The 14,517-nt window shown below is 47.6% G+C and overlaps 1 protein-coding gene across 2 annotated transcripts in view; it reads left to right on the top strand.

Annotated features, from left to right (window-relative positions):
* Positions 1 to 12,160, top strand: part of WIPF2 (WAS/WASL interacting protein family member 2) — a 30,485-nt gene extending 18,325 nt beyond the window's left edge. For both annotated transcript variants that reach the window (XM_090044473.1, XM_090044474.1), the window contains exons 5-8: positions 574 to 1,236; positions 3,340 to 3,549; positions 5,870 to 5,971; positions 8,787 to 12,160. In XM_090044473.1, coding sequence (XP_089900599.1) covers positions 574 to 1,236; positions 3,340 to 3,549; positions 5,870 to 5,971; positions 8,787 to 8,827 — 1,016 coding nt within the window. In that variant the 3' untranslated portion in view covers positions 8,828 to 12,160. The remainder of the gene's footprint in view (positions 1 to 573; positions 1,237 to 3,339; positions 3,550 to 5,869; positions 5,972 to 8,786) is intronic.
* Positions 12,161 to 14,517: the final 2,357 nt, after the last annotated feature.

The raw sequence follows: 14,517 nt of genomic DNA, 5'->3' as shown, positions 1-14,517 counted from the left end.
GCTTCATTCCAACCCTCATTTTTTATGGTTCTGTGTTGGAACAAGGAAGAAAGCGTTGACTGCAGGCCAGGGGGACCCATTTTTGATGCCTCTCCTATCTGTAACCTCAAGTAAGCCACCTCTGTCTGGGCTTGTTTCCCCAGCTATAGAGTAGAAATAACTTGCTTCCTGAGGACATTGGGAGACTTGATCTGTCACTGTCTGTCTAGTGCCTTTAAAATGGACTTGTGAATTGACAAATGGGACTTTTCAACATACATCTGTGGGCAGACTTGACCTTTGGAGAACTTGGGTTGTGAAGTCCTGGTTAGAGGTAGGTGGCACGTAGGCAGGAGCTGTGTACTGTCCCTGCCCCCACTGTATGCATTCTGTTATGCTGTCCTCATCCTCCCAGTGAGTAGAGCAGGTGAGCCAGACTGGGCTTTGTGGTGGATTCCTGCAGTGGAATTGGTGACCCTCTTGAAACTAAGATGAGCCTTTACATTTCACCCCTCTCTTCCCCCAACACAGCTCTCAGCCAGGATTTAGCACTTTCTCCTGCTTGCATGTAACCCAGGTATCTATCTGTTGCAGATGGCTCCTCTGGTAAGCCGTCTGTGCAAGTTCCTGGCTCCAGGTCAGCTGCACCACGGCCTCCAGTGCCTGCCAGCAACAGCCGACCTCATGATGATTCTGACAACAGCCGGGCTTCCCCTCCAGAGCTTCCACGGATGCAGAGACCTTCCTTGCCAGACCTCTCCCGGCCCAACAGTGCTGGCAGCACTGGCATGAAACACAGCTCCTCTGCCCCTCCACCCCCGCCACCAGGACGCCGAGCTAACGCACCTCCCGCCCCACCTCCCATGCACAGCAGCAAGGCACCTTCTTACAACCGGGAGAAGCCATTGCCACCAACGCCAGGACAGCGGCTACCCACAAGCCGAGATGGACCCCCAGCCCCTCCTCCCATCAAGCCTCCCCCTTCCCCAGTCAACGTCCGAACGGGGCTGAGTTCTCAGAACCAGTCTCTGGCTCCTCCTCCGCCTCCCTATCGACAGCCTCCAGGCGTCCCCAATGGTCCCTCTAGTCCTACTAATGAGTCGGCCCCTGAGCTACCACAGAGACACAACTCTTTGCATAGGAAGACTGCAGGTCCTGTTAGGGGCCTGGCACCACCTCCGCCCACTTCAGCTTCCCCATCTCTACAGAGCAATAGACCCCCTCCGCCAGCCCGAGACCCTCCAAGCAGAGGAGCAGGTAAGAGCTCTTCTAGCGCATTCTCGTCAATAGACTTGCACTGGGTATCCAGACCGGGAGTTGCTGTTTGCAGCTGGCTGACAGGAAGCTCCTGAATGCTCACCTTAGGGTGCTCATTCTTAGAAAGCGATGTAGTAACCCTCTGGTAGGACTGACTGGAGTATGCTAGAGTAAGAGGCTTGGGCTTGCAGAAGGATTTAAAGCACTGCCTCTTGATCTTTAACTACTTTGTACTTCCAGCCCTACAGCTTATCTTGCTTGTGGTCTCAGCCAGTACCCCATAAATGTTCCCAGTGCCAGGCTGCTCCATGCAGGCTGGCTCCCACATGGAAAGCAGAGCTACATTTACATGTTGCTTGCATCTTAGCTAATTAGTTCTCATTCTGCTGTGCCCTGTGTCAGAGCTTGTGTGTAGCATTAGATCAGAACCACTGAGTGTTGTGTAAAGCAGTGGGGGGCAATCAGGTGTCTCCTGAAAGCAGTGTTGAGTTGGGCATGTGCTTCGAGATCCTGTTTTAGCCTCCAAGTAGGATGCATTTAGTTCAGACTCTGGCCTTGGGTGTCTGATTAGCTACAGCACCAGATGATTCAGATTACATTTGATGTGGAATAAAGGCTATAAACCAAGTGGAAACCTCAGAGCCTGCTGCAGCTGGGTCAGGGATGGGGGATGGAAGGATTGGCATCTACCTGTCAAGTTGATCAAGAGAGCTAGGATACCCTGTGTATCTGGTTGCAGACAGTGTCAGTTTTCTCCTACAATCCTGGCCCTTGCTTTAGACAGGGATGTATTCTCACAGAGGTTCTTGACTGAGTTCCCAGATGGTTACTGCAGGTGTAACTTCTCAAAGATAATTTTCAACCTGTGGAATTGGGACTCGAGCAAACATTTAATTTTAAAGTACCCGCTGTTCTCTCTTCAGTGTCCTAGCTGCTTCCCTCGTCCGCTTCTCCATAGCCAGCCAAACATTAGTGTTTGTGCAGCCCTTGGATATGGGAAAGCATAATGCTGGTATTTATCCTCCCTTCCAAAGACACAGGCCTGGAGTTCAGCATTAAATCGCAGCTCCAACTTGGTCATCTGCCAGTTCTGGGAATCCTTCCGGCCCTGCCAGAATCCCTCGATTGAGTTACAGCTCAGTATCTGTTGCGTTATTCTGCATGTAATTAGCCTAATTAGGAACATGAACTGCAGATTCATTGTGTCATGGAACCTGGGCAGGGGTGATTAAAAACATCAGAAATGCTCCAAGCCACAGGGAAGATTTTCCTTGTAGTTGCTTCCTGAGCACCTGATCCATGTATTTTCTCCCAGCCACGGGCCTACTGTGTGCTGCACTGGAAGCTCAGCTTGCACAAAGAGTGTGTGTTTGGGGCCCTAGTTATGCTCACTCTGAAATGGTCACAACTTTGAGAAACCATAATGTGGCTCTGAGCTGCCCAGAAGGATTGGGGGGGTGGGGTTACATCTGCCATTTTGCACCATTCCCTGTCTACCAGGCTGTTTCTGCCAAGGGAGGGTTGGGAAACCTTCTTGCTGCAGACGCATAAACAAGCCAAGGGAGGTTGTAGTTGGGAAAGCACCATTGCTGGAGACAGGAAAGAGAGCAGACCGCTGTTAGGGGAGCAGGGCTGCCCACATAGGGTCAGCCACCAATGGGATTGTCTGCTTATGGCTGCTGTTCACTTGGAAGTGGAAGTCCTCTGTCTGCTGGGAAGTAGGTGAACATGTCTAATGTGGTGTGCAGAGACTGGTGGCTTTGCCCTTGTTGCTGACCGGGGAGGGAGAAAATACATGAAGCTAAGGAGTGGGGATGTCTGTTAATGTGTTAAGAGCAGAAAAGGGTGTTGTGCTGGGGATAGGTGCATGGACTGTGAGGGTGGATCTGGGTAGCTTCCCTGGCTGAGTACTGATGGCACAGCTTTCTGGATCCTGTCACTGCCCCTGAGGACTCCCAGGGGATGTTGGTGTTCTCCGGCACACATGAGCATTTCCTCCGCAGTACTCCCAGTCTTTCCCCTTACTCCTTCCCCCTGCTGTCCTCATGGCTGGTAAAGGAGGCTGTTGTGGGTTTGCACTAATCCCCTGGGTTTCTTTTGCAGCCCCGCCACCCCCGCCCCCAATGATCCGGAATGGTGGTCGAGACGCCCCTCCTCCCCCACCACCGTTCAGGATGCATGGGTCCTCAGATCCTCAGAGCCGAGGGAAACCCCCACCCCCACCGACGAGAACGCCAGTTGGGCCACCCCCACCCCCTCCCCCGATAAGAAATGGGCACAGAGAGTCTGTCTCCACAGTGAGGTCTTTCTTGGGTAAGTACAAGTCTTCTGCATGGTACGGAGCCATTTGGGGAATGCGCTTCATATTCTGAGCATCCCTTTTACATCCTAAAGCCCCCACAGTGCCAGGTTGGCAGGGCTGTGAAGAAGTTGCTATTCTTATAGGTCCTGTGTAAACAAAGCACGAGCTCCTTGGAGCAGCAGCTCCTGAAGCCTCTTGTGTGGATCTGGGGCTCTCCTGGCATCTCCAGCGCTTGTAGAGTGGCATACCTGGCATTATCTTACCGCTTGGCTGGCATTTCTGCCTCAAGTATGTGGGGTCCGGAGATTTTATAATGCTCTCTGGGCATCTGTTCCTACTTCACCATCTCCAGATTTTCTGTTATGGAAGGGCTATCAGAGGAGCACTGTCTACCCACCTCCATCCACTGCTCTCTTTTGATAAACCCCCGTCCCCCCGCGGGACAATATCATTCTTCCTCTTCCCCCTCTTAGCAATGAATTCTTATCCTATGTTTCTCATATCCTGGGTAGCTGCTACCAGGGTGGCTTATGAAAACCCCCCCTAAATGACGGTGCCCATGAAGTTATGTTGATTATGTCGTCTTCAGAGTCTAAGGAGGGGTGGGGTGAATTGCTCATTGACTGAAATGTACCGTCTACACTTAACAATTCCCTACTCCTTGAAGAGGTTTTTGTGTAAAGGAGAAGCCTTCCATTTCCTGGGCATCTATGTCTTTCTGACATGCTATGGAGTGGTGAAGCTGCTGGAAATCCTGCTTCTGCGAAGCAGTGGATGTGCTAAAAATTCATTGTTTCATAAAATTCATTAGTAACAATGAATGGATGCCAATACAATATTAGGCAAGTTTGGCAGTTTCAAAGTTGTAATTAATGTTTTTCAGGTGATTTATCCCTAGGAAGTGTGAGAGAGAGAGAGAGTGTGTGTGTATGTTTTGTAAATGGGAGGGTAAGTACACTCGGATAATAATCCAAACCAAAAATCGAGTTATGAGTAGTTATGAGTTCACCTAATTGGCTGTGCAGGTCAGATCAAAACCAAATGAACGCACCGCTAAGCTTGTTTCTATTTCTCAAAATCTTTCTTCTGGAGAATCAGTCAGAAGCACAATTAGTGAAGATGTGTTGTGATAAGTTGCCCTTGCCCATAGACTCATTGGTAAAAAAACATCCTTTCGTGAAAGAGAATGTGGTGCATGTAGTTCTGAATGAGATTTCCTCAGTCTGATTCTGGAATGGAACTAATAAGTAGTGCAAGTGATTTTACAGATAGTGACAGTGAAACTGGAGGTGCTGCAGTGACCTTAGTGGAAGCGAATTAAACTCTGAAGTAGATGAGTGGACAACCACAGCATATCATGCATAATTCTTTGGGTGTGCTAAAATTAGTGTGTCAACAGTTTTCAGTGCCTTCAGTTTTTTCCTTTAAATTTAAACAATGTAAGGGAAGCACATGCCATTGTGTATTGTTTTTACATTTTTACAAGTATTCCAATGAAAATAATTTCTTTCCACATAAAGCTTTGAATTGGTTTGAATATAACGTTTAAACCACATTGTGTGCTATATTTAATTTTTTCCTAATCAGATATTTCGGTTCAAATACTTGTGGCTATTGGAACATAAAATCAACATGGGGGTACTTTTTAAATTTTGTTTATTTGACTACTATTTAGTAAATGTGCTAAATCAGATCGTGCTGTATTTAGGGCATTGGAAAACCCACATCTCTGGGCATCAGAGCATTTGCATGGTTAAGTCTAGTCTCTGCTCTGGAAGTGCAGCCATTATACATGGGCCAGGAGCTTTGTGGGCAGTACCAGTGGGAGTGCTCCTGTGTGGGACTGTTTGGTTGGCGCCTCATTTTCTCCTGTCACATAGTCTTCCATGCTGTGCATGGGCCCTTTCTCTTCTGGTACCTGTTTCCTCAGGCTATACTGCCAGGTTGAAAGGGAAATATAGCTGTGTGACTGAAGTCTGCCATCCCAATTGAGTGCACAAGGACAGATCCCTTTGGGTTTGTTTGTCCTAACTCATTAGGCTTTGTTCCTTCGTGTTTCATACTCCAGTTAAGTGTTATGTGCCATGTTCTTGCTCTAGCTAAAGAGAAATGCAAGGGGGCAGATCTTATGAAGGACTCTGCTGATCTGGTGGTGCTCGTGGTAGGGTGGTGGGTAATTCTCCGTTGATTTTTGGTGGGAGCAAAGCACTTCTGCAGTCTTGGCCACAACTGATGGAGCTTGTCTGAGACCTCCAGAGGACTGCACTTGTCTACTTGTTTCATCTTCCCACAACAACCTGGACTTCACTCTTTTTTTCCCTGTCTTTGCAGATGACTTTGAATCTAAATATTCCTTTCATCCAGTTGAAGACTTTCCTGCTCCAGAAGAATATAAACATTTTCAGAGAATTTATCCCAGCAAAAGTAATAGAGGTAAGTTGCACAGCCACTCTTGCAAACCCCATTGGCTCCTGCAGGTCCTGTGGAGGAGCCCCAGCCTACTCAATGGACCCAGGCTTTTGAAAACTTGGAAAGAAGTTAAAGCAACCCCATGTATCTGATCAGTGATCACAGAGCTGCCTGTACCACATTTGGTAGCTTGGGCTCTCACCTTTCTTTGCTCTCAATTTTCTTTTAGACCTTCTTTCCTTTCTAGGCTCCCCTCACACCCCGTTCATACCTGATAGCTAAAATCAGATGCATGCCACGGGGGAAGGGGGCTTGTAGTTCATTACAATATTGTCCTTTGGATGTAAAATACACTTGAGAGATACTGGAGCTCTCCTGTTCTTAGCCAGGCTGGCCTCCCTTGTAACCATGCTGTAAAGCTCTCGCAAAGCTGGTATTGACTAGTGAGATGGACGTCAACCTAACCTAGCCCTGTAGAACCTCCAGAGCCAGACACTTGCCTCTTCTGTTCCTTCACCTGGGGGCAGGTGGATGTAGGTGACTTTTTGTGAGCTTCACATTTCATGTCTAATTTAGTTGCATGGGGAGCCTCTGCAGGCCCAGTCCATCAAGGAGGCCATTCATAACGGACTGGCCAATGGCAACACCCTGAGGGACAGCCAGCACGGGTTTGTTGCGGGTAGGTCATGCTTGACCAATTTCCTTTCCTCTTACAACCAGGTAACCTATCACCTGGACAAGGGGGAAGAGATTGATGTCATACATCTCGACTTTTTTGAAAAAAAAAAAAAAGAAAGCCTTCAATCTGGTATCCCATGATCACCTTTTGGCAAAACTGGCTATCTGTGGCCTTGGGTCCACCACGATCCGCTGGCTGGGGAATTGGCTCCGTGATCAGACCCAGAGGGTGGTGGTTGATGGAAGTCAATCGTCATGGTGCCCTGTGACCAGTGGGTCCCTCAAGGCTCCGTCCTTGGACCTATTTTGTTCAACCTCTTCATTAAAGATGTGGACATTGGAGTCAGAAGCGGACTGGCCAAGTTCGCAGATGATACCAGACTTTGGGGTCAAGCATCCACATCTGAGGACAGGGGTAATCCAGGCTGACCTTGACAGGCTCAGTAAATGGGCAGATGAGAACCTGATGGTGTTTAACACTGAAAAATGCAAGGTTCTCCACCTTGGGAGTCAAAACCTTCAGCATGTCTATAGGCTTGGCAGTGCTATGCTGACTAGCACTACGGACAAGAGGGACTTGAGGGTCAGGATTGACCACAAAATGAACATGAGCCTGCAATGTGATGCTGCAGCCAATAAAGCGAGCAAAACACTGGCTTGCATCCATAGATGATTCTCAAGCAAATCCCAGGACATCATTCTCCCATTGTACTTGGCTGTGGTGAGGTTGCAGCTGGAGTACTGCATCCAGTTTTGGGCTCCACAATTCAAAAAGGATGTGGAGAAGCTTGAGAGAGTCCAGAGAAGAGCCACGCACATGATCGGAGGTCAGGAAAACAGACCTTACGACGAGAGGCTGAGAGCCATGGAACTTTTCAGTCTGGAAAAGTGCAGGCTCAAGGGTGATCTGGTGGCCACCTATAAACTTATAAGGGGTGTTCATCAGGACCTGGGGGAACGTTTGTTCACTAGAGCACCCCAAGGGGTTACAAGGTTGAATGGTTATAAACTCCTGCAAGACCGTTTCAGGCTGGACATAAGAAAGAACTTCTTTACTGTCTGAGCCCCCAAGGTCTGGAATGGTGTGCTGCTGGAGGTGGTTCGAGCACCTACTTTGAATGCCTTCAAGAGAAACCTGGATGTTTTTCTTGCTGGGATCCTATGACCTCAGCTGATTTCCTGTCCCTGGGGCAAGGGGCTGGACTCAATCTTCTGAGGTCCCTTCCACCCCTAATGTCTCTGAAATCTAAGTTAGAGCCCCCAGAGGGTAGTGCACTGCCCTCCTGACCCTCATGCATGCTGGGAGCTGGGATGTTAGCACCAGTAGGCCAGTGCTGGGTCGGGTAAGGGGGTCATCACTTGTACAGAGCAGAATCCTCAGTGATTTACTCCCACCTATTTTATGCCCCTTCATGGTGCCAGAGCTGGCACAAACTGGCTTTAGCGACTGCACCTTGGGGCCTGGAATCGTGCATCTAGTCAAAGCATGAAGTGCCCCCTCCCTCTCTCCTCCCTTCCCCCCATTAAGAGTCCAAGACTACTGAACTTGACCTGAACAGAAAGGTGCTGGGCAGATCAGCTGCTCATGAGGTAAATGCATGAAGGGTTTTAAGGTACTTGGATGCTGTGGTGACATGGGTTGAAGAAGCACATTTGCTGGGCTCCGGCTCCAGCCCAGACGAAGCTGGTGTTCTGGAGCAGCTAACATACCCTTGCCTGGCAGGAGAGGCTCCCGAGGAGACTGGAATGCTGATTGTCTTCTTTAAACCAATAAATGTTTAATGTGGCTTTGGAAACATAAGCACTGTAGCTTTCACCTCTTTACGATGGCTGGTTCCATAGTCACAGGAAACAAATCACAGGCTCCAGACATTTAATGCATTTCGGGAACAGTAAAAATATGCTGAGTGGGTTGATTCCCAGGATAAAAGGAGCCAGTAACTGTGCCAGGAATCAGGCCTGTCCACCTCCAAGTAAATAATTCTTCAACCCCCTTTTGAAAGAGTCCTGGCAGCCAGCAAGGAGACCTCTGAGTTGGGTAACTCAGCTGACCCTAGTTTAGCATTTTCTCAGCCATTTGGCTCCAGCTGGCCCCACCACCAGTTTTGCCACCAGTTCCCTGGACCTGATTCATATTAAGCCAACTTTTATTGTCTTGCAGCTACCCGTGGGGCCCCGCCTCTGCCTCCCATCCCCAGGTGAAGTCCAGCTGCAGAGTCTGGTTGTTCCTTGGCAAAGAAATGGACCTTCTTTCTTTCCTTGAATGGATTTCCCCACCCTCCCTGCCTCTTAGGAACCTGCATGAGAAGCTCCTAGTGTCTCCGTTTTTCCCAGCAGCGCAAAGAAAAAACCCACTCAGATGAACCCACCTTCTCACCTCCATCTATGCATTTCATACCTGGACCAAACCGTTTTGCAGTGGTATCTGGGTGAGTTCCATCCTCCACTTTGTAGCTGCAGATCCATGTATCATGCTGGAAAGAAGCTTCTTGCTCCACTCTGAAGATTCATGCAGAGACTTTTTTTTTTCCCTCCCTGGTTCACATAGCAATTAATGCAGAGCAGGGCAAGCCAGCATGGCAGTTTTGGGACCAGAAACCAGCTCGGTACAAGGAGTGACCCATTTGCTCCTGCCAGGGCTGGGGGAGGAACATTTGATCCTTTTTAAAGAAGGAAGTTCGATTGTAAAGGTGGTCAAAGAAAAGGAATACGTCTTCTAAGAGTTTTTTTAATATCAAGAACACTATTGGATGTGAACACTACATATTAACCTGTTAAGCTAATGCTGAGTAACAAGCTGGGGTGGGTGGGAGTTTAAACTGAACTGGTTACCCAAAGCTGACAAATGGCCACTTTCTGTATGTAATATGTTGAAGGGAGTGTATGCTGATTTTAAAACTGTCAGAAGAAACCGTGGAGCCACTGGGCAGTGGCCATCCAAGCAAATCTTTGACTCGGAAAGTGAAGGAAGCCATTGTAGAAAGGTGCTAAACACAGTCTCGAAACGAAGAAGCTCAGAGCTGGCAGCTGCAGCACAGTTCATGATCTGGGTCTTGGCTCCTGTCTGAGACCTGCTAGCTGGGGCTGCACCATCGTTCCTCAGGCAGTGTGTTATTACAACACGCATGTTGTTGCCAGATTGCCCCCTCTCCTGCCATGGTTAATTTGACAAAACCAATCCATCCCTTTTCTTGGATCCGGTACAGTTAACAGCTGCAGAAATCTCTGGCTCACCTCCTGGTTCGGAGACAGCCTGCAGCAAAGGGAACATGCCATGTCAGGAGTGGTCAGCATAATCATACTGACAGGTTCCTGTGTGAGTGCGGTGGGGTGGCTCTGGAAAGAGTGCCCACAACACGGCAGGTGGCAGAGCCCTCCGTGCCCTCTTACGCCATCTCAACTGTAAGGGCAACCTACCAAAGGCATCACACTAATTGGGGAAGTTATCTTGGTAGCATTAAGAAACTAAAGGAGTTGGGCTAGATATGGATCTGTGAGGAGGAGTGCAGTGTGGGTGAGCTGCTTGTCATGCCACAGTGGGTAATGTGATAAGCAGACATCTTCACTGTAATTCTCATGAGGCCTTGCTTGGCCAAACTGATTGACTGGTTGTAGGCCGCAGAATGGTTTCTAATAATACAATACCTAGCTTACGTTTTGCCTTATACACTACTTCTGTCAAACTGTTGGTACCAGACTGCTTATTATGTATATTTACTCTAATGGGGTGCAGGTTACATTAATCATAGTTACCAATCTATTTTCTATGTTGTAAAAAGCTTGTAATATAGGAGGAAGGTGGGCTTGTTGCAAGTATACTAAAATACTCACCTTTAAACTGCTTTTTTCTATGATGATGGAAATGTGTATCCTTTTTAAGTTAGAACTAGGCAGCACTCATGTTGAGGAACACTGCCCAGTTAAAGGAAACTTTTGCTGTTGTGTTTTGTTTTTTTCTGGAGGAAAAAAAATCTGCCCAGCGTAGCTGGTTGGGAAGAGAAGTTAAATGCACGGTGCATTTTTGTTTAAATAAATTTTTTAAAGGAAAAAATATATATACAATATATTTTTTTCCCTGTAATATTGGCTTCCTTGACTTGTTGATTTTTTTGGAAGCGAAGAGGGGATTCTTTTCAGAGGGCAAAATTAAAAAAGCAAAACGGTAAACTTGGTATAACATTTAAATAAAAATAAAGGTGCACGTCTGTTCAAATAGCAAATTCTGGGCCAAAGCACTTTGATGTTAGGTGTTTATAATCTCATTGTATGTGCATTGTGGTACTTACTGCTCACCTGAAACCTGTTAGCATGTCCTTTATCATGCTGCTGTTGACAAAACCCCAGCTGTTAGTGCTGTCATGGCAGCTTTTTCATCACTGGGGAATGCAGGCTGAGCCAGCTTTATAGCAATGCGGAGCATTCTGCTCCACCAAACTGTGATTTGTTAAAGGATGCTGCTAATGGTACCATGCTGGGAGCTCTTAAAGGAGGTATTAAATCACCATGGCGACTGGGTGGCAGTGGTGGGGAAGGGACAGAAGGTAGAGTGTACCACTGCATGCCAGTGCAATACCTTGGCCAACTGAGCCCTGGAAAGGAGCCTAAGCAACCTTGAACAATAATCTTTCTCCAGGGAATGGTGAGAGAGAAAATAATCTGTTACAGACTTTGCATAATGTAAAGCAGGGTTTATTTTTTCTTGCTTGCTTGAAATGGTGGTTCTTCAGACCAGGGTCTTTGCATACATAGACGCTGCAGCAACCAGAGGTGCTCTTGTCCACTGAGGAGCTGCATCACCTAACAAGGCCCCGCTGCAATCATTTTGAAATCCAGACTTTGGGACCAGCCAAGAACTAAGATTCTGTCATTCTGCTGCCCAAATTCCTATTACCTTGCATGGCTGCTGGGACAGCACCAAACAGGCATGCATCTGGGCTTCAGGGAGGCAGAAGTGAGATGGGTCTTTGAAAGACCAATTGATGTCTCTGAGCAAGAATGATTATTGAACAAAAGAGAGGTTTTCTCCACTTCTACTCGCCCTCATTGTGCCTTACCATGTCAAAGGCAATTTCCCTCCTCGTACTGCTTTGACAGAAGGAAATCGGTGTGCATAGTCCCCTCACTATTTTCTTCTGCCTGTTTGGTCCTATTTTAAAGTCCACTTCTTCTTGACCGTCTGTAGTGTCACCAGGCTGAAGGATTCCAGTTGCCTGAGTCTTCCTTCCACTGCAACAAATTCACAGCATGGAAGAGCTGAAGTGTTTGACATGCTGTTGTATAAATGCCCTAGACCTGACCTGTGTGTGTGTGTGTGTGTGTGTGTGTGGAGTCTGCATGTTAGCTGGATTTTTATAATTTATTGTATGTTTTGTTTTGTTTTTTTAAACTTCTCCCTTGGAGGGACTCGTACTGTAGTTTGAACTCTGATCTAATTCTTTTGTATGCTTCTTCCCGTTTCACCTTCAATGCAGTTCTTTAAACCTCACTATTAAAAATAATAATCCCAATTCTTTGTTGTCATGCTTTGGACTTTGTGTTGGTTTAGAGAGATGAACTAAGGGTAAGATTTGTAAATCTTATCTTTGTCCAATATTTCCCCTTCACACATTATTGTGGACTGGTAGATCAGCAATTCCAAGACTTGCTGATTTATGCGGAAGGTGAGAGCTTTTCTGTTTCCCATATGCAGTGATTGTCAACCTTTTTATACTTGAGGCACTCCTTAGAAAATGTCAGCTTTTAGCTTTGTTATTTTTTCCATGGTCAAGAAACAAAAAGAGCAATTCTTACATTGCAGAGAACTCAGACCCCAACCCAACAGGTCAGAGTGTTTTTTGCCACGGGATCCCTATTTGATATCTCTTGGTGTATCCTGTGCATCACATAGATGTTTCCACACCTAACTGTGTGGTACCCTTAAGAGTCTCACAGAACCTGGCTGAGAATAACTGCCTTAGTTCTAAAAAGGGTAACAACGTACCTGTCTCTATTTATTCTTTTTGCTCTCTGAGTGCTTGGTCTTGCATCCAATATGATGCAACTTCTCTACCAGTCTTGCTGCTTTCTGTGGGACACAAATGGAAGATCCAACGGAAGGTCCCAGCTGTACCATGGCAGCAGTGGCCTCCAATTCCAAATACATATGGCCATGCAGAAGCCCAACACCCTGCCCTTGACTTCTGTGGCAATTGCTAGTCCTTAGGGCTTCTCAAAATTGGCCATTGTTTCATATTAGGTAGGGTTGGAAGAGCAGATCATCAAGTCCAACCCCCTGCCATGAGCAGGCAAGAATGCTGGGGTCAAATGACCCCGGCTAGGTGATCGTCTAATTTCCTTTCAAAGACCCCCAGGGTGGGAGCGAGCACCACTGCCCTTGGAAGTTGGTTCCAGATCCTAGCTGCCCTGACTGTGAAGTAGCACTTCCTGATGTCTATCCTGAATCTACTCTCCATCAATTTATGGCTATTATTCCTTGTGACTCCCAGTAGTGCTCAGGGGAACAGGGACTCTCCCATTGCCTGCTGCTCCCCATTGGCCAGTTTATAGATGGCCACCAGATCCCCTCTCAGCCTTCTCTTGTGGAGGCTGAACAGGTTCAGGTCCCTTAGCCTCTCCTCGTAGGGCCTGCCCTGCTGTCCCCTGATCATGCGAGTGGCCCTTCTCTGGACCGTCTTCATGTTGTCCACATCCCTCCTGAAGTGCGGCACCAAGAACTGGATGCAGTACTCCAACTGCAGCCTAACCAGTTTTCTATAGTGGGGGAGGATCACCTCCTTGGACCTGCTTGTGATGCATCTGTGGATGCATGACAAGGTGTAGTTAGCCTTCCCCACATTGGCAGCCCATGTTCATCTTGGAGTCTATAATGACTCCCAAGATCTGTTTCTGCCTCTGCACTGATGAGAAGGGAGTTCCTCACCCTGTAGGTACTCTGCTGGTTCTTTCTCCCTAGGTGCAGTACCTTGCACTTGTCAGTATTGAATCCCATCTTATTCTTATCCATGCACCCCGTCCAGATCCAATTGCAGCCTGTCCCTCCCTCCTAGCATGCCCTCTTCTCCCCACATCTTGGTGTCATCCACAAATTTGAACAAGGTGCTTTTTACCCACTCCTCCAGGTTGCTGATGAAAATGTTGAACAGTGCAGGCCTGAGGACCGAGCCCTGCAGGACCCAACTGCCCACATCCCTCCAGGTCGAAAATGACCCATCCACCACCACTCTGGGTGGGGCCCTCCAGCCAATTGGTGACCCATCTGACTGTGTAGGCATCAACACCACGATCTAATTTTTTAACGAGAGTGTTGAAGGCCTTCCTAAAATCCAGAAAGACTACGTCCACCACAACACCATCTCAACTCTGACACACATTCATGTTACTAGATATTCAGAAATGGGGGCCCCAGCCTTGGTTTCCCCCCCTCAGAAATGGATGATTTGTTCCTATGTCATTGTGGAAGTTAGAATCCCTGCTTTCTGCAAATCCATTCCTAGCTTCTGATGAAACAAGCTGTTGCTTATGAAAGTTTTAGGCTTCTTTGAAACAGTCTGTGGTGCCACCCTGCTCTGCCTTCAGGTAGAAGGTGTAAGACTTGTTGCAGCTTGGCAGTTTTCAGTACAGCTCCCTACAAACAGAGGAGCATCAAAGGCTTGTGATTGAGTCTCTTTGGGATGTGGTGCAGAAAACCTGTACGCACTGTGCTTCTGGTCCTATTTAGGAAGGACTTCCCATCGGGTGGTACTGCTGGCTTCTTAGGATTGATGAACAGCAATCTAGCCAGCCTGCTACGTTAGCCTCTGGTATCTTGAAGGTTTTTGCCTGAATTACCTGCAGCTCTGGGACTTGTGGTGGCAGAGCCTAGAGAAAGGAGTTGCATGAAAGCTATAATGGCT

Source organism: Crocodylus siamensis, chromosome 4 (genome assembly GCF_052110815.1).
Source record: "Crocodylus siamensis isolate JL-2025a chromosome 4, ASM5211081v1, whole genome shotgun sequence".
NCBI classification, from domain to species: domain Eukaryota; kingdom Metazoa; phylum Chordata; order Crocodylia; family Crocodylidae; genus Crocodylus; species Crocodylus siamensis.
The sequence above is the reverse complement of the archived record's forward strand: the minus strand, read 5'-3'. Positions and strand labels throughout refer to the sequence as shown.